Raw genomic sequence first — 19,886 nt, 5'->3', positions numbered from 1 at the left:
TCTTTATGTGCAAGTTCACAAATGACAGTCTTCATAAAATTTGGTGCATGAAAGACCTACACATAAGCCATACAATGGTTTGTCTCTTTACATACGTGTTGTATAGATAAACCCTTGAATACCAAATGGTCTTTATGAACAACCAGTCTATGCATAGTCTATAAATTATATGGGCTATTCATGATAAGTTAACCGTTCAAAATTGCGTCATGTATAGCCTATACAAAATAGTTGCAGGAATAAGTTACAAGTTGGGCACGTTACGTCCTATAAATATCTTCGGAAGTACATGTGAGTTAAAGCGGAGTGAAAGACCTTTTACATAAGCTGTACAAAGGTTTGTCTCAACATACTTCTCATATAAATAAACCCTTGAGTACTCCATAGTCTTTATGAACGACCAGTCTATACATAGTTTGAGTTGGCTAGGCTATCCGTGAAAAGTTAACCGTACAAAATTGCGTTATGTATAACCTATCCAAAGTAGTTACAGGTTTGGCACATTACGTCTTAAAAATATCTTGGGAAGGCGATGTGGGTGAAAAGCCTTAAATTAGCTATCTGATACAATATTCGATGCAAACAACATTAATCACAGTCAGGGTGGGTTTGATTTAAATCACGTTGATTTAAATAAATAGTAAAAAGACTTGATTGAAATCCACTCGATTTTAAATCGTAATTTTTAAAGAGCAACTGTCATCTCTGTCCCGCTGTTCACTCAATGACAGTCCCATTCACTGTAATGGGACGGCTGGTGATGCGGCAGTGACGCAACAAGGTAGGTGGCGGCAGCAGGTGAGTGGATGCCCGCTAACAGGCGCTGCCATGATGGATCTGAAATGACTGGTGCTTTTTTTAAATGTAAAGACTCATTTTTGCTGGTAGTTAGAATCTTTAATGTTTGCAAACAAAATGAAGGTTTCCTATTTGGAATAATATGGTATACAAGGTAAATGCAGCACTGATAAAATTGGTGATCAGTAAAACAATTAATATAGAAACTGAATTTCATTGAAGAAAAATCAAAGTGAAAAAGGAAACTAAAGCAAAGTCGCAAAATTTAATTGAAGAAAAACAAGGTGAAAAAAAAGAATATTAAAGCAAGTCCCATTGGGATTAAAGTCCATATAATAAACAATGAACGCCCATCCAAATAAAGGTGATACTTTGCAGTGAAGAAATCCTTCATATAAGTGCTTCCAGCACTTATATGAAGGATATTCTGTTCACCAGAAAACCATGATCACTAATCAGTGATCTCACCAAACATAGGGAATGATTAGGTCTTCCCAAGACCATTAAAAGGCTGCCTGGTAACTGTAGCTGGTGCCAATGGTACTCAAAAAAACAGAAAAAGAAAAGCTCCCATAGCATAATACTGTATAAAAAAAGTTTAATAAAAGAAATAGATTTGCGCTTACAAGGTAGAAGCTGTTTGAAAGCGATACAATGTTTGTTGGTTAAAAACGGAACCGCAGCATCTCCAGAAACTTCTGATCACTTCCTGTGTAATTCGCCCATCCACCTCCTGAGGGGAAAAAAACGTGATGAGGTCACCATCGTGGGCTCCACCCTACGTGTTTCGTCACTAGCGGACCTCAACTGGGGAATGGCCGGATGACGGTGTCATCATAAGAACTAGATGAAGTTGAACACAGCCATCCTGTGGCGAAAATAGAAAAAGAACAAAATAATTAATTAAATGGATCGCGTCCCAAAGGAAGCAAGAAGTCATATGGACTACGTATAAAAAAATCAATAAAACGCAACATGATTAGTAATTGCAACAGATTTGTGAGAATGTGCAGATCGCAAAGAAGGATCCCTATCTAAATAATACACATACTAAAGAAAAATGCATAGAAATTTTAAAATATTAAAGTATGCAAATCTTGTTTTAGCCTGAAATCAATAATAGCTAGGCATTGTTTATAAAACAATTGATATCGATGTTTAAGCCAAACGGAACATATGATTTCATATCGAAAATTCACCTAGTCTTGAGATTGAACTAATCATATTCGTTCCTCTCCAATGAGGTTGAATTTTGTCCAAAGCCACAAAGTAAATCCCTTTTGAGTTTCTTGTCATGATATTTAGCATAATGTCTAGAGAGATTGTTTTTTTTAACCACTTCAGCCCCGGAGGATTTTACCCCCTTCCTGACCAGAGCACTTCAGCACTGCATCGTTTTAACTGACAGTAGCACAGTTGTGTAACGTTGTACCCAAACAAAATTGACTTTTTTTTTTTCCCACAAATAGAGCTTTCTTTTGGTGGTATTTGATCGCCTCTGCGGTTTTTTAATTTTTTGCGCTATAAACAAAAAAGAGCGACAATTTTGAAAAAAAACACAATTTTTTTTACTTTTTGCTATAATAAATATCCCCCAAAAATATATATAAAAAAAAAAAAAAGATTTTTATCCTCAGTTTAGGCCGCTATGTATTCTTCTACATATTTTTGATAAAAAAAAAAAATCACAATATGAGTGATTGGTTTGTGCAAAATTTGTAGCGTCTACAAAATAGGGGATAGTTTTATGGCTTTTTTATTAGTAATGGCGGCGATCTGCAATTTCCTTTTTTTTCCCCCCGAGACTGCGACATTATGGCGGACACATCGGACATTTTTGACACTATTTTGGGACCCCTGTCATTTATACAGCAATCGATGCTATAAAAATGCATTGATTACTGTGTAAATGACACTGGCAGTGAAGGGGTTAAGTGTGTCCTAGGGAGTGATTCTAACTGTTAGGGGGCTGGGCTTTAACACACAGGACAGTGATCACTGCTCTCGATGAGTGAGCAGTGATCACTGTCCTGTCACTAGGAAGAATGGGGTCTTCCTCTCCGTAACACAATCACAGGCACCCGGCGGACATCGAGTCCGCGGGACCCGCAGTCACGGAGACCGCGGCGGGCGTGCGCCCGCGACACCGCTTCTTAAAGGTGACGTACCTGTACACCCTTTTGCCTACCAGCGCCATTCTGCCGATGTACATCGGCGTGCGCTGGTCAGCAAGCAGTTAAAACCTCTCTTAAAATTTCCTACATGTTCAGATAAGCGTAATTCTCTTTTTGTACGACCAATGTATTGTTTGGAACATAGACACTGTATCATGTACACAACATATTGGGTGGAGCAGGTAATGAATGGCTCTCTATATTATATGTCCTATTAGTCTGGGTGGATTGAAAAGTCTTGCATTTCCACCCTCTGAATGAATTAATCTGGCAACTATTGCATTCCCGACATGGTAAGAAACCTTTCATGGATTGAAAAAATGAGGTAGTCTTTAATAATAAGCTGCCAGGTTAGTAAAACAGCGGTCAGGACCGATTCAATCATACAGTTTGTAGTGTACATAGATTTGCAAAACAATGAAAAAATGAAAAAACAATGAAAATTCCTGAACTTTGTTTTATCTCATGGTTACTGTGAAATTGTGTGAATGCATTAATACAGTGCATGTTATTTCAGCTTGCAGAGCTTAGATTGATTGAATGAGTTACCAAAAAGGTAAATATTGCAAAATATACAGCCTCATGCTACATAACTAAGCTCCATTTCATGCTGAATAAACAAAATTTATTAATTTATCTTAAATGGAAAACTACCTTCTTTTTTTTTTTTTTAAGATTTAGATTTTTTTTAATCCACCCTGATCCGTTTAAAACAGTTATCAATCTAAAGCTATAATTACTTTAATAACTTCCCCTCTTCTGTTCCTTCAGAACATATCACAAATATCTAGCAACTCTTTCCATGAGAACACTTGTCTGTGTTTTCCTGCAGAGGGCTTGTTATGAACAATGAAACATTCTGAATTAGGAGTAATAAACATAACATGCGTTTTCCTAGAAGTGCATTTCTTTGGCTGCTTTCAGAAAAAAAAGCGCCTGAAAAGCTCCAATAAAAATGCTTACCTTTTTAAAATCAATGAATGTGTTCACACTGGGGCAGGGCGCTTCCGGTGCGGTGATTGCAGCATTTTTACAGCATGTTTGGGGAGAGAAAAAACAAAAACCCCACACCTTCCCATTTGAAAGCAGTGAAAAACGTGCAAAAAACGCACCCCGATGCGTTTTTGGTGCGGTTTGAGTCGCATCTCCTTTATTAAAACTGCAAGCGCAGCAAAAAACTCATATGCATTTTTTGCAGCGAATCAGTGTGAAAGCAGCTTCATTTATGAAAATGTAATCAAAATTCTGAAATGTGCAGATTCTGATCAACAAAAAGTAGCAATAAAGACCTAAGTATGTAGACTTCTTTTTTCTGAAACCAAGAAACAAACCAAAGGATTTAGGCAGAAGTCATTTTATATCAAATGTATTGGGTACCTCTACTGTAACTCCAGCTGGGCACTTTGTATCAGCAATTGTATCATTATTACCTGGTATTTTATAACATCTGGCCTTCCATATTTACCTGCTACAAAAATAAGTTCTCTGTTTAGCACAAGTATTATTCCAACTGTTAAACTGACCATTGTTTTATTCAAAGGTTTTATGAACAACCAGTCTATACAGTCTATGAACCAGATGGGCTATTCACGATAAGTTAACCAATCAAAATTTGCGTTATGTATGGCCTATACAAATTACACTATATTGTCAAAAGTATTGGGACGCCTGCCTTTGCACGCACATGAAATTTAACCTCCTTAGCGGTTTTCCCGAGTCTGGCTTGGGGTGGATTTTCAGTACCAAAAGCGGTAACCCCGAGCCACACTCGGGATCACCATGCAGGATCCAGGCAAAGTTACTTACCTTGTCCCAAGGATCCTGCGATGTCTCCTCGCTCTGTGTGCGAGCCTTCCTCAGCCAGATCTATCACAGTGCCGAGCTCCGTTCCCTGCGAGCGTTGCGACGCACGGGGACGGAGAACAGCACAAAATTCAAAAATTAAAAAACACAATACACATACAGTAATGTAATCTGTAAAATTACAGAGTACTGTATCAATTTATTTTACCTCCCTTTTGTCCCTAGTGGTTTGTCCAGTGTCCTGCATGCAGTTTTACATTATATATACTGTTCTTTCTGCCTGGAAAATGGAGATTGTCCATAGCAACCAAAAAGTGTCCCTTTACATCAAAAGTGGTTTTAGACCAGCTAGAAAACAGTGATAATAAATTAGAATCACTTGCAGAATTGAGCGATAGTAAATTGTGGGGTGTTTTTGATTTGATTACGTTATTGAATAATTTTTATTATATTATTATTTATAGTTTTTTTTTATTATAATTTATGATTTCGTGTTTCAAACCTTATCATACCCAGGATGTCTACTAGACTCTCTTATTTGGACAGATTTAAGCGAGTTATTCCTAAGAATTACAGGCCGACAATATAAAATGCCAAATTTCCATGCAAAATAATTGTACCGCTTTCAGCATCAGCAGGCTGTCCACAAGGTTTAGAAGTGTGTCTATGGGAATGTTTAACTATTCTTCCAGAAGCACATTTGTGAGGTCAGGCACTGATGTGGATGAGAAGGCAGTCTCCGCTCTAATTCATCCCAAAGGTGTTCTATCGGGTTGAGGTGAGGACTCACTGAGGTGTGCAGGCCAGTCAAGTTCCTCCACCCCAAACTCGCTCATCCATGTTTTCATGGATCTTGCTTTGTTCACTGGTCCAAATCATTTGGTGGAAGGGGGATTATGGTGTGGGGTTATCAGGGGTTGGGCTTGGCCCCTTAGTTCCAGTCAAGGGAACGCTTAAGGTGTTGGCATACCAAGACATTTTGGACAATTTTGTGGGAACAGTTTGGGGATGGCCCCTTCCTGTTCCAACATGACTGAGCACTAATGCATAAAGCAAGGTGTCCATAAAGACATGGATGAGCGAGTTTGGAGGAACTTGACTGGCCTGCACAGAGTCCTGACCTCAACCCGAGGTCAGCCTTCCCAGAAGCGTTGTAGCTGCAGAGGGTGGGTCAACTCAATATTAAACCCTACGGACTAAGACGCCATTAAAGGCAGGCGTCCCGATACTTTTGGTATTATAGTGGATATAAAAAGTCAACACACCCCCGGTTAAAATGTCAGGTTTCTGTGGTGTAAAAAAACAGGACAAAGATAAATCATTTCAGAATCGCTTCCACCTTTCAATGTGACCTATCAATTGCACAACTCGGTTGAAAAACAAATTGAAATCTTTTAGGGGGTTAAGTTTTAAAAAAAAAAAAAAAAAAATTGGGTTGCAGAAGTGTGCACAACCTCTTATAACTAGGGACGTAGCTTTGTTCAGAATTAAGCAATTGCATGCAAACTCATGTTAAATAGGAGTCAGTACACACCTGCCATCATATAACGTGCCTCTGATTAACCCCAAAAGCAAAAAGCAAAAGCCATGGCCTGCAGAGAGCTTCCAAAGCATCAGAGCAATCTCCTTGTTAAAAGGTATCAGTCAGGAGAAGGGTACAAAAGAATTTCCAAGACATTAAGGTGCTTCAACAAAGTATTATTAGTGTAAGGGTGTGCACACTTATGCAATCATATATTATTTTAGTTTTTTTTTTATTTTTACTTCCCTCCACCTAAAATTTCAGTTGTACAGTTTATAGGTCACATTAAGGCTACTTTCACACTCAGACTACCCAAGCGTTGGCGGTAAAGCGCCACTAGTTTTAGCGGCGCTGTGCGGGCGGGAGCAAGAAAGGGTTAAAAGCGCCCAAAGAGTATTGCTGCCGAATCGCTTTAAAGATGCTTCGGCAGCGCTGCCCATTGATTTCAGTGGCAGGGTCGGTTTAGGAGCGCTGTATACAGTGCTCCCGCACTGCCCCAAAGATGCTGCTCGCAAGACTTTCACACTGGGCAAGCTTGAGAGGCACTTTACAGGCGCTATGTTTTGCGCTAAAAAGCCTGAAGGCACACAGGGTGGCAAAGTGTTTGTTAACCCAAAAAAATATATACAGAGCCTGTCCCCTAAAAGCAGATTACACTGCACAGTGCTTGTGCTGTGTAATCTACCCCCCCCCCCCCCCAAACTGTAAAGAAGAAAAACTTGAACCTGGCACTTCCTGTATGCCATCTAAACAGACCACGAAAATCAGGACTGCTCCGCCCTCATCACCATGGTCAAAGTATGTCCCCCTGTCATGCGTATCTGTCCCCTCTGCTCTCCTCTCTCCCCCCTCACCCCATCCCCTCCTTCCTGCCTGTCATCTCCCCTCTGTGTCTGTCTCTGGGCCAGCCCTGCCCCCGCCGCTATTCTTCAAACATAAAAACTTTAAATTATCACAAGGCTGGCATAGCAAACTATGTCAGCAGTTTTGAAAAAAAATAGCGTTCTAAATACCTACCTAATTTGAGCTGTCTTCAGGCCGGTCACGTGACTCGCGGCCGCTTTACAGCTCCAATACAGGGCTTCTGCGGAGGAGACGAGCGGCCCCGTGATCTCCCGATCCATCGGAGCTGTAAGGCGGCCGCGAGTCATGTGACAGGCCTGAAGACAGCTGAAATTAGGTATTTAGAACACTCGGTTTTTAAAACCACTGACAGTGTGCTATGCCAGCCTCTAATAGAGGGGCTGGCATAGTTTTATATAGATGGGTTAACAAACCCTTTTAAGGTGGAAAGTTCTGAAATGATTTCACAGAAACCTGCCCTTTTAACAGGAGTGTGTAGACTTTTTATATCCACTGTAGTTGCAGAGATAATTCACAAGTTACACGTTGCGTCTTAAAAATCTTAGGAAGCACGTGCGCGTTAAGACGCACCCAGTTTTGGGCCATGAGGAGGAGGATGCATTGGGGTTTCCCTAATGATATGTAGAACACCATAGAAGTGTAGAAAGATTTCTCTTTGCATAACTCTCTAGGAAGACTGCTTTTTAAATCCCTAGGATTTGTGTGTGTTTTTTTTTTTTTTTTTTTTTTTTTTTCCCTACATAGCCACTTATGATGCAAGATACATTTGATTATTACACCTTCTAGGCACCATTATCAATTGTTGGTTCATGCCAGAGCTGTGAACGTGGCATACAATTAACAGTATACTGAGAGCACAGGTTTTCTGTATGATGCCTACACATTTGTTTCTGTGTTTTCACAGTTAAGTTTGTCCATTTACTTTTAGCAAAATACGTCTGACAATTAATTTGTCTTTTTTCCTTTTTATTAAGGGATCATTAAATACATATCGGTTTTGTGATAACGTCTGGACCTTTGTTCTAAATGATGTGGAGTTCAGAGAAGTGACTGACCTGGTGAAGGTGGATAAAGTAAAAATTGTAGCCTGCGATGGGAAAAGTAAGTTTGTTATAATAGTGCGATTATTTATTTATTTTTTTTACTTATTTTACTTAAATTGAGGCTCTTATTTTAAAACCTTAAAGAAAACTTAAAATATACACTTTAGACTTCCAAATTAAAAAAAAAAAAAAAAAGTGTGTGTGTGTGTGTGTGTGTGTGTGTGTGTGTGTATGTATATATATATATATATATTAAATGATTTAATTAAGGGAAGAAAGCTGTAAAAGCCTCCCTGGCCCTATGTGAAAAAGTAATTGCTTCGAACAGTGGTGAACCTTCCCAGGGGTGGCCGGCCTGCCTAAATGACACCAAGAGCCCTTTCACACTGGGGGGGTTGGGCCACTAGTTTTAGCGCTGCTGCTCGGGCGGGTGTGGGGGGCGTATTTAACCCACTAGAAGGGATTAAAAAGGAGTTAAAATCATGTAGCACTGCTGCCGAAGTGCTATGCAGTTGCTTCGGCAGCTATGCCCATGCATTCCTATTGGGCAGGGGCGGTTGAGGAGTGGTTAAGAAACCGCCCCTAAGATGCTGCTTGCAGGACTTTTTCTAACGTCCGGCAAGCACACTGCCCCAGTGTGAAAGCACTTCGGGCTTTCACACCGAGACTGAAGATGAGGCATCTTTCAGGCGCTATTTTTAGAGCGAAAGTGCCTGAAAAACGCCTTTTAGTGTGAAAGGGGTCTTGGAGCACAATGACGACTCATCCAGGAGGTCCTAAAAAAAAAAAAAAAAAACAGAACTCAACAGAAACAGCATCTAAAGAACTGCAGACTTCACTTGGCTTAGTTAAGATCAGTGCTCATGATTCAACAATAAGAGACTGGGCAGAAACGGCATCCATGAGAGAGTTCCAAGGCGAAAGCCACTGTTGACCAAAAAGCACACAGGCTCGTATTGTGTGCCAAAAAACATCTCCACTATCCCCAAGACTTTTGGGCAAATATTCTGTGTACTGATGAGACAAAAGTAGAACTTTTTGGAAGGTGTATGTTACATCTGGCATAAAACTAACACCACATTTCATAAAAATAACATCATACAGTCAAACATGGTGGTGGTAGTATGATTGGTCTAGGGCTGCTTTGCCGCTTCAGGACCTGGACGAATTGCCATAATTGATTAAACCAAGAATTCTGTGCTCTGCCAGAAAATCCTGAAGAATGTTCAGCCATCAGTTCATAAACTCAAGCACACTTGGGTTATGCAGCGGCACAATGATCCAAAACGCACCAGCAAGTCCATCTCTGGCTCAAAACCCCCCCAAACTTAAGGTTTTGGCGTGGCCTGGTCAAAGTCCGAACATAAATTGAATTGAGATGCGGTGGCATGACCTTAAACAGGCCGTTTATCCTTCACTGTGGCGTAATTAAAACAATTCTGCAAAGAGTGGGTCAAAATTCCTCCACAGCAATGTGAAAGACTCATAGCTAGTTATCGGAAATGTTTGATTGCAGTTGTTGCCTCCAAGGGTGGCACAACCAGTTATTAGGTTTAGGGGCAATTACCTTTTCACTTGGGGCCAGGCAGGTTTGGACAGCTTTTTTTCCTTAACACGTGAAATCCTCATTTAAAAACTGCATTTTGTATTTACTCTGGTTATCTTTGTGTAATAATTACATTTATTTGATGCTCTGAATCATTTAAGTCTGATAAATATGCAAAAAACGAAATCAAAGGGGGCAAATACTTTTTCACAGCACTGTATACACCGATCAGCCATAATTTTAGAACAACTGACAGGCTAAGTGAATAACATTGAATATCTTGTTACAATCAAAGGCATCTGAAGTTGGGTGGGATACATTAAGCAACAAGTTAACATGTAGTCGATGTATTGAAAGCACATTGCAGTTTGGTGCGCAGATTGGTCCTGCCATTAATGTGGATGTTGATTTGACACGTACCACCTACATTAACATCATTGCTGACCAAGCAAACCCCCTTCATGAAAACAATATTCCTTGATGGCAGTGGCCTCTTTCAGCAAAAATAATGCAACCTGCCACACTGCAAGAATGGTTTGAGAAACATGAGTTTGAGGTGTTGACTTGGCCTGAAAATTCTCTGGATCTCAGTCCAGTCGCGTAGGGGTAGGCAAACTCGGCCCTTCAGCTGTTTTGAGACTGCTGTCCCATGAGACATTGCAAGACTCTAAAAATCAGACATGACTCCTAGAGGTACAATGGGATTTGTAGTTTCACCACAGTTGGAGGGCCGAGGTTGCCTACCCCTGCAGTCGAGCATCTGTGGGATGTGCTTGAAAAACAAGTACAATCCACAAAGGCCCCATCTTGCAGCTTACAGGACTTAAAGGATCTGCTACTTATGGCTTTGTCAGATACCACAGCATACACTCAGAGCTCTAGTGGCATCTGTGCCTCGATGGGTCGGGCTGTTTTGTAATGAACCCACAGTAATTTAAAAACCAAAAAATATATAATATATATATTCAAGGATATTTTTTGGTTTGTAGTGTAGTGCTTACAATGACCCTGGGCATGAGTGGCATTGGTGTGCAGGCAGAGCCATTCACAGCCACACAACATAATCAAATGTGGCAGAACAAGCACGCTGCAGTTCTGGTAAGGGTGCATTTGTATATAGTTTTTTGGGGTCATTTACGCTACTGTTTCATCTTACACCCTAAATGTGGGTGTAACGTAGTACAAAAGGAACTTTGCCCCCTTGGAACGGCTGGCATTAAAGGCTCCAGGTAGTATTAAAGCTTTCCCACTCTCCCCCACGTTCAGATGCCTGTTATTATAATGGCTGCCTTGTTGGCCAATAGAAATGTGTGTGTGCTTCAGGACACAGTATGGAATCATTCCATCAATATGCAAAAATGAATCCAGCTTCCAGAGTTGGGTCGTTTGCCCCCTTCCTACTGTTTGTGTGCTTTCTTCTTCCTTCTTCCTCGTAACTGACTGTCCACACCCTTTTTGCGGAATTAGTAAAACATGAGATAGATTGATTATATATGTATGTGCTTGTTGTTTCAATGCACTGTATGAAAGAAAAGCCTATCATCTTCATCAGATTTTGACCTACTGTAACCTTACTGCCTGCTTGGGGTATGTGAACCTAAGAACCTGTTTTAGTCTGTTGGTAAATTGTTTTGTTGCCAAAACACTCTCTCCAAATAAGTGTTGGGTGAGCAGGAACATGTTTTTCTTGTAACACAAATTTCAATTCTACACTTTTTATCAGTCAGTTGAGGAACTGTTTAAATTCCCTTCTGCTATATCTTGTAACGTATTCATAACCTAAGCATTTTTCTGCCTTCAGGTTGTTTTTCCACTTCTATTTTTTATGTACGCTTTAAATTCCAACTCTAGGCAACTAAAAGAGCATTCCTTGCACCTTGCAGTGGGCCTGTGCCTGTACTCTAAGGGTTAATTGCTTGTTTAGGTGGGGGGGGGGGATAAAAGATTTAGGGACCTGCAGCTTTTTCTCCCTCACGCTTCAGAGGCCTCAAGACCAATGCAGGATACATAACCCTGCATTGCATGTGTTGACTCCAGGGGACAGTACACCACCACAGCGTGGGGAAGCTCCATCTGTCAGGGGAGTGGAGGATCAGATAAGTAAAGCCGGGTATTCCAATGTGTTATATAAATACCGTGCAAATGGTTATCTGAAATGCCTACCATAAAGCAGCAGCAAATGTGTAGGATAAAATACACAGCAAAATAATGTTTTAAAGGGTTTGTCGCGCAATAATATATATCTTATATGACCAATTTAATATACAGTACATGCACATATATAGAAAATGTTTAATGTAAATACACTGTGCAAAGAAATAAGTCCACAAAACTTAAAAATAGTCCTTAGACCAACTGTAGTGAATAGTCCCAACACCAATAGATTCCTGTGCCAAGACTGAGATCTCTGTGATCATAAATCTGCTTCTTAGATTCCACACTCGGTGTGCACTCCAAACATCACACATATAGTTGTGCTCATAAGTTTAAATACCCTGGCAGAACTTGATTTCTTGGCCAATCACGGGACACAGAGCCATAGTAGTTACTATGTGGGTTATAGGCCACCTTCAGGTGATGGACACTGGCACGCCTTAAATTAAAAAGTGCACTCCCTATATAACCCCTCCCACTAGTGGGATTACCTCAGTTTTTTCGCCAGTGTCTAAGGTGTTGGTCACGAGTAAAGATGCACTGTGCTGAGCCCCACTGGAGCAATCCTTGCTGGGGCTTGCCATGTAGCCGGAACCATTCAAATTGTCTTTTTTTGCCGAATTGAATGCTACCCGGGCCTCGTATCCGAAGAAACAAGGTCTTGCCTGTAACGCTTCTCTTTTAGAGAGCTGGACCCTGGGATCCAGTACTTTTTTGATATTAAGGCCATAAAGTTTTTACTGGCGGTGGTGGTATTACAGGTCCAGGATTGTGGGTTTCCTCGAGGATCCCCAGCTCCTGAAGGTTTAACGGAACTCACCGTGAAGGGTGAATATTGGGTCTGTTGGTTTACCACAGAAATCCCTGCGGCAGAAAAGGTAAGTGGAGTTTTCTACGAAATTTTTTAGGTTCGCAGGAAAGGTTGTTGGTACAGTCTCTCACTGAATTGGTCTGCTCCACATTTTTTCTGCCAGTAACGCAATCAGTCGATGAGCCCACTTCTGGTTTGGGGTCACCAAAAAGCCTCCCCAAATCTGTTCATGCTTTCCCTATCCATTCATTGCTAAGAAAGCTTATTCTGAGTGGGAGCACCCAGATAAACAGTTTTTTTCCTCCGAAAAAAGTTTTTCAATACTTTATCCTATGGAGGAAAAGTTTTATAAGAAATGGGGAATTCCAGCAATTAACGCTGCTATATCCTCTGTAATCAAAAACCTGATTTGTCCGGTAGACAATGCTCATTTGCTAAAGGATCCAACAGATAAAAAGTTGGAGTTCCTTTCTTTCGCTCGCAGGTTCAGTCGTTCAACCAGCGCTGGCAGCGATCGGAGTATCTGAGTCCTTATAGGACCAGCTTATAGAGGTACACAAAATTATTCCTGATCAGCAGGCCCAGGATTTGGCTGGGATATCAGAAGCGTTGTGTTCTACAGTAGACGCTATGAAAGATTCTATTCTCCAAGCCTCACGGCTCATGCTAGGGCTGGTACATGTGTGTAGAATCCTATGGTTGAAAAATTGGTCAGCCGAAGCGCCATGCAAAAAGCTCTTGACCAGTTTCCCTTTTCATGATGAACGCTTATTTGGAAACGATCTGGATAAGTATATCCAAAGAATTTCTATAGGGGAAAGTTCCCTTTTACTAGTTAAGAAGAAGTTTAAGCATTTTTTTTTTTTTTTTTTCTTTTTAACATGCCTCTTCTCCAGTGCCGGGGGCATCAGCCTCCAGGCAGTCACGACTGCCTCCACTGTCAGGTTCAAGAGGTAAACCTCAGGGTCAGTACCAGTGTCAAAGAGGACTTGGGGGAGGAAACCCACAAAACAAAATACTAAAGCCTCCTTATGAAGGGGCGCTCCCGCTCGCTCAAGTGGGGGGAAGGCTTCTACAGTTTTTAAGGGTTTGGCAGGAACAATGTCAAGACAGATGTGTGGCTTCCTCAATTTCTCTAGGTTACAAACTAGAGTTCAGAGAATTCCCATCTGCTCGTTTTCTCAGATGAAACGTTCTCGGAGATCCAGTGAAAAAGAAGTCTCTCTTTCTAGCTTTGGACATCTCTTGTCTCAAAGAGTGATATCGGTGGTCCCCTTGGAAGAGCAAGGTTTAGGGTTTTATTCAAACCTATTCACGGTTCCAAAACCAAACGGGGATGTCGGACCCATTTTAGATCTCAAACATCAAAACCATTTTTTTGGATATCTGTTCTTTTCACATGGCGTCAATCTGATCAGTAGTCTCCATCCTACAAGGGGGAGAACTTCTGGCGTCAATCGACATCAAGGATGCTTGTCTCAATGTGCTGATTTTCCCCGCTCACCAAAAATTTCTAAGCTTCGAGGTAGGAAATCTTCATTTCCAGTTTGTAGCTCTGCCCTTCGGTCTAGCTACTGCACCTCGAGTGTTTACAAAGGTCCTGGCTCCAGGTATAAGAATACTAGCCTACTTAAGTGATCTTCCTTTGATCGGTAGCCCGCTTAATCCAAAACTTTGGTCACCACAGTCAGCTACCTAGAATACCTAGGTTGGATTCTCAACCTAGAGAAATCCTCCTTAAAACCATCAAGGATCAGCAAAGGATCAGTTCCATAAGGGAACTGATTCAGTTGATTAAAACAAGAATCCTTCTATTCGACTTTGCATGAAGTTGTTGGGAATGATAGTGGCTTCTTCTAGGCTGTTTCTTATGCGCAATTTCATTCAAGACTGCTGCAAAACAGTATCCTGTCAACTTGGAACAAGAAGGTCCAAGCTCTGGACTTCCCAGTGCGTTTATCCCCCAAAGTACGTCAGAGCCTCAATTGGTGGTTGATATCCAAGAATCTTCAAAAAGGAAAATCCTTTCTATCAGTTACCTGGAAGGTGGTAACAACAGATGTCAGCCTTCTGGGCTGAGGAGCAGTCCTGGAAGAAGCATCTGTCCAAAGGAAATGGTCCAAATCAGATGACCTTGCCCATCAATATTCTAGAGATTCGGGCAGTACACCTGGCCCTCGAGGCCTGGACACTCAAACTTCGGAATTGTCCTGTCAGGATCCAATCTGACAGTACCACAGCTGTGGCCTATATCATCATCACCAATGGGGCATGAGAAGTCGTGCAGCCCGGACAGAGGTGAATCATATTCTATCTTGGGCCGAAAGCAACATTCCTTGCCTATCAGCAATTTTCATTCCAGGGATAGAGAATTGGCAGACGGACTACTTGAGTCATCGACAATTGTTCCCGGGAGAATGGTCCCTTCATACGCCAAAGATGGGGAGTTTCGGATGTGGATCTGTTTGCGTCCAGTTTCAACAACAAGATCGACAACTTTGTGACAAGGACAAGGGATCCGATGGCATACGGAACAGATGCCTTGGTTTTTTCCTTGGGATCAGTTTTTCACTGATCTATGCATTCCCTCCTGTTCTGCTGCTTCCGTGCCTTCTCGCAGGATCACGCAAGAAGGGAAGGAGGTGATTCTTGTGGCCCAGGAGATTTTGGTTTGTCGAGATTGTAAAGATGGTGGTAGGGGACCCTTGGACCCTACCACTATGGCCAGACCTTGTCCGGTATTCCATCCTACCTTACAAATGCTAAATTTAGCGGTTTGGCTATTGAGACCCACATTCTGAAAGTTCGTGGGCTGTTAGCTTCAGTAATTTCTACTTGGGTAATGCTAGGAGGCCGGCCTCCAGAATCTACTATAGAATCTGGAAGGCATATGCCTCCTGGTGTGAATCCAGGGGTTGGCACCCCAGGAAATATGTCATAGGTAGGATCCTTGAATTCCTACAGATAGGATTAGACATTAAGCTGGCTTTGAGTAATATCAAAGGCCAGATGTCGGCCTTATCGGTCTTTCTTTTCAATGACCACGTGCTTCTCACCCTCTGGTTCGTAACTTTATTCAGGGGGTAACACAGATTAAATCGTCCAGTTTGGTCACCCCTGAACCCTGGGGACTTAATTTTAGTCCTGTCGGCTTACAGAAGCAGCCTTTTGAGCCAATACAAGATATTCACTTGGTCCTCCTGACGGGGGAAAAATAATTTTCTTGGTTGCCATATCTTCTGCAAGATGTGTATCAGAGTTGGCTGCTCTTTCTTGTAAAGAGCCATATTGGTTGCGCATAAGGATGAGGTTGTATTGCGGCCTCATCCTGAATTCCTACTGAAGGTAGTATCGGGTTTTCATTTAAACCAGGATATTGTTCTGCCTTCATATTTTTTTTTTTTTTTTTTTTTTTTTTTTTTTTTTTTTTTCCCCAGAACCTCGTTTTCTGTGGAAGAAAGGTCACTACATTCTCGATGTGGTGAGAGAGGTCAAGGTCTATTGAAAGTGACCGCTCAGATTCGTAAAACAGATGTTTTGTTTGTGTTGCCAGATGGTCCTAAAAGAGGACAGGCAACGTCAAAATCTATTATCTCTAAATGGATTTGTCAAGTGATTGTTCAAGCTTATGGTTTTATAGAGGGGAAATTCCTCCTTTTTCATATTAAAGCGCACTCCGCCAGGGCTGTTAGTGTTTCTTGTGCAGTGCATCACCAAGCCTCCATGGCTCAGATCTGCAAGGCCGCAACTTGGTCTTCAGTCCATACATTTACCAGATTCTATCAAGTAGATGTAAAAGACATGAGGATATCGCCTTTGGGCGCAGTGTACTTCAGGCTGCAGTAGGAGTCCTCTAGTCTCTTGGTGCCCTACTTTCTTGTGTCTCCCTCTCTTCAGTTAGCATTGCTATGGGACATCCCACATAGTAACTATTATGGCTCTGTGTCCCTTGATGTACGATAAGAAAATAGGATTTTTATAACGGCTTACCTGTAAAATCCTTTTCTTTAAAGTACATCAAAGGTCCCTCCCTTCATGGTATACACGTGTATTGCTTTGCTACAAAACTGAGGTACTCCCACCAGTGGGAGTGGTTATATAGGGAGTGAACTTTTTAATTTAGGGCGTGCCAGTGTCCGTCACCTGAAGGTGGCCTATAATATCACATAGTAACTACTATGGCTCTGTGTCCCGTGATGTGCTTCAAAGAAAAGTATTTTACAGGTAAGCTGTTATAAAAATCATATTTTCTTGGCCATTTTTCAGAGAATATGAATGATGACACAAAAACATTCTTTCACTCATGGTTACTTTTTGGCTGAAGCCATTTATTATCAGTGAACTGTGTTTTTACTCTTTTTTTTTTTTTTTTTTTTTTTTTAAATCATAATGGCAACATAAACTACCCAAATGACCCTGATCAAAAGTTGACATACCCTGGTGATTTTGGCCTGATAACATGCACACAAGTTGACACAAAGGGGTTTGAATGGCTATTAAAGGTAACCATCTTCACCTGTGATCTGCTTGTAATTCGTGTGTGTGTGTGTGTGTGTGTGTGTGTGTGTGTGTGTGTGTGTGTGTGTGTATAAAAGGTCAAGGAATTTCTGGACTCCTGACAGACCCTTGCATCTTTCATCCAGTGCTGCACTGAGGTTTCTGAATTCTGTGTCATGGGGAAAGCAAAAGATTTGTCAAAGGATCTACGGGAAAAGGTAGTTGAACTGTATAAAACAGGAAAGGGATATAAAAAGATATTCAAGGAATTGAGAATGCCAATCAGCAATGTTCAAACTCTAATCAAAAAGTGGAAAATGAGGGGTTCTGTTGAAACCAAACCACGGTCAGGTAGACCAACTAAAATTTCAGCCACAACTGCCAGGAAAATTGTTCGGAATGCAAAGAAAAACCCACAAATAACTTCAGGTGAAATACAGGACTCTCTGAAAACATGTGATGTGGCTGTTTCAAGATGCACAATAAGGAGGCACTTGAAGAAAGATGGGCTGCATGGTCGAGTCACCAGACGAAAGCCATTCCTACGCAAATGCCACAAAGTATCCCGCTTACAATACGCCAAACGGCACAGAGACAAGCCTCAAACCTTCTGGCACAAAGTAATTTGGAGTCATGAGACCAAAATTAAGCTTTTTGGCCACAACCATAAACGCTACATTTGGAGAGGAGTCAACAAGGCCTATGATTAGGTACACCATTCCTACTGTGAAACACGGATGTGGATCGTTGATTTTTTGGGGATGTGCGAGCTACAAAGGCACAGGAAATTTTGGTCAAAATTGATTGCAAGATGAATGCAGTATGTTATCAAAAAATACTGGAGGAATATTTGCATTCATCAGCCAGGAAGCTGCGCATGGGATGTACTTGGACATTCCAACATGACAATGATCCAAAACACAAGGCCAAGTCGACCTGTCATTGGCTACAACAGAATATAGTGAATGTTCTGGAGTGGCCATCTGTCTCCTGACCTCAATATCATTGAGTCACTCTGGGGAGATCTCAAACGTGCAGTTCATGCAAGACAGCCCAAGAATTTACAGGAACTGGAGGCTTTTTGCCAAGAGGAATGGGCAGCTTTACTATCTGAGAAGATAAAGAGCTTCATCCACAAATATCACAAAAGACTTCAAGCTGTCATTGATGTTAAAGGGGGCAATTCACGGTATTAAGAACTGGGGTATGTAAACTTTTGATCAGGGTCATTTGGGTAGTTTCTGTTGCCACTATGATTTAAAAAGAGAGTAAACACGGTTAATAAAATGGCTTCAGCCAAAAGCTAACCATAAGTGAAAAAAGTTTTCGTTATTCAAATTCTCTGAAAAATGGCTAAGAAATCCAACATTTTGCAAGGGTATGTATACTTATGAGCACAACTGTATCTGCTTACCAGAGTGTGTGTGACGATAGATATATAGTTGTATATCTATTTCAAATCGCATTTGTACAGATCTGATCCTGCAACAGCAGCACATGGGAATCCTCCGTCACTCCCCACTTACATGCACCTCGCTGTACTGTAAAATCCTCACACACTTCTTATTATGGTTAGAATGCTGATCTAAAATGTACAACAATTGGCATCACCCAGACTACAATTCCCACAATGCCTTTTGCGAATGTGTGGTAATGTCACAACCTCCATCTTACGCATTTCATTATAAATGATGTAATCGGTGGCACAAGTAAAGCCAGGTACACACTGCTGGAAAACCTTCCTTGATCAGCAGTCTGCAGGCGCTGATCAGTCTACGCTGACAGAGGAGTTGTCCCCGATATTCAAATACAATAGCACAATGGGGAGGATTTCTGCAGCCACCTGGCTTGTGTGGATGTAGAAATCTTAGCTGTTTTTTTTTTTTTTTTTTTTTTTTTTTTTTTTGTTTCTCCTGTCTCTAGGCAAAACAAGCAATTAAACCTTGCAGTGCAGGCGCTGCCTCACCGCAAGAGAACTTTCCCTTTTCCCAGAGCTGGGCTTTAAGTGTACAATTGTAGAATTTTGCAGTTTTGCCTGCTGTCTGTTATGGGTTGAACTAAATGTAACCAGTGAACTTTGATTCTTTTTCAGACACTGGTTCAAATACTGCGGAGTAAGGAGAATCGGACACAAACTGCATCGGTTTCTGATGAACTACAGCCTTTCCTTGAGAGCCATGGACAAGACTGTTTATTTATGTCGCTGAGATCTCCCAGACAAGCTATCACATCCAAACAGGATTCCAAATATTTTGGTAGTCTATTTCTCACCTCCATTTACACACAAGGTTGTTGCGAAAGTGTTTTTTTATACAGATGTGAAGTTGCCTTTTTGTTTTGGGGAAATATGTCAAATAAACTTTTATTTAATAAATGTGTGCTGAAAGATAATGGATTTAATTCCTTTCAAGGGCTTCCTGAGCACAATGCAAAAGCGCTAGCTATATGTATATCGTTTTAACAGATCATTGTCCAAAGATCTATCCTGTCTACTATAGTGTAACACCATCCAGTTATATCTCCATTATGAGTATTAACATGAGAAAATGGCACTTTTCAGGTTTTTTTTATGGTATATTTCAATATTTTGAACAACCATAGATCCAGTGGAAATTTGAGTATGTTTTGATATACAGTACAAAAGTCATCATATTAAAGGAGAAGTCCAGACTGA

The 19,886-nt window shown here is 41.1% G+C and overlaps 1 protein-coding gene across 1 annotated transcript in view; it reads left to right on the top strand.

Moving 5' to 3' along the window:
• The window catches only part of GTF2A2 (general transcription factor IIA subunit 2), a 60,427-nt gene extending 40,824 nt beyond the window's left edge, over window positions 1–19,603 (top strand). Inside the window, exons 3-4 of the mRNA XM_073618884.1 lie at window positions 8,136–8,262; window positions 19,305–19,603. Of these exons, the coding sequence (XP_073474985.1) occupies window positions 8,136–8,262; window positions 19,305–19,330 (153 nt within the window). The 3' untranslated portion in view covers window positions 19,331–19,603. The remainder of the gene's footprint in view (window positions 1–8,135; window positions 8,263–19,304) is intronic.
• Window positions 19,604–19,886: the final 283 nt, after the last annotated feature.

The sequence above is a fragment of the Aquarana catesbeiana genome, linkage group LG03 (genome assembly GCF_042186555.1).
Source record: "Aquarana catesbeiana isolate 2022-GZ linkage group LG03, ASM4218655v1, whole genome shotgun sequence".
Classification (NCBI taxonomy): domain Eukaryota; kingdom Metazoa; phylum Chordata; class Amphibia; order Anura; family Ranidae; genus Aquarana; species Aquarana catesbeiana.
The sequence above is the reverse complement of the archived record's forward strand: the minus strand, read 5'-3'. Positions and strand labels throughout refer to the sequence as shown.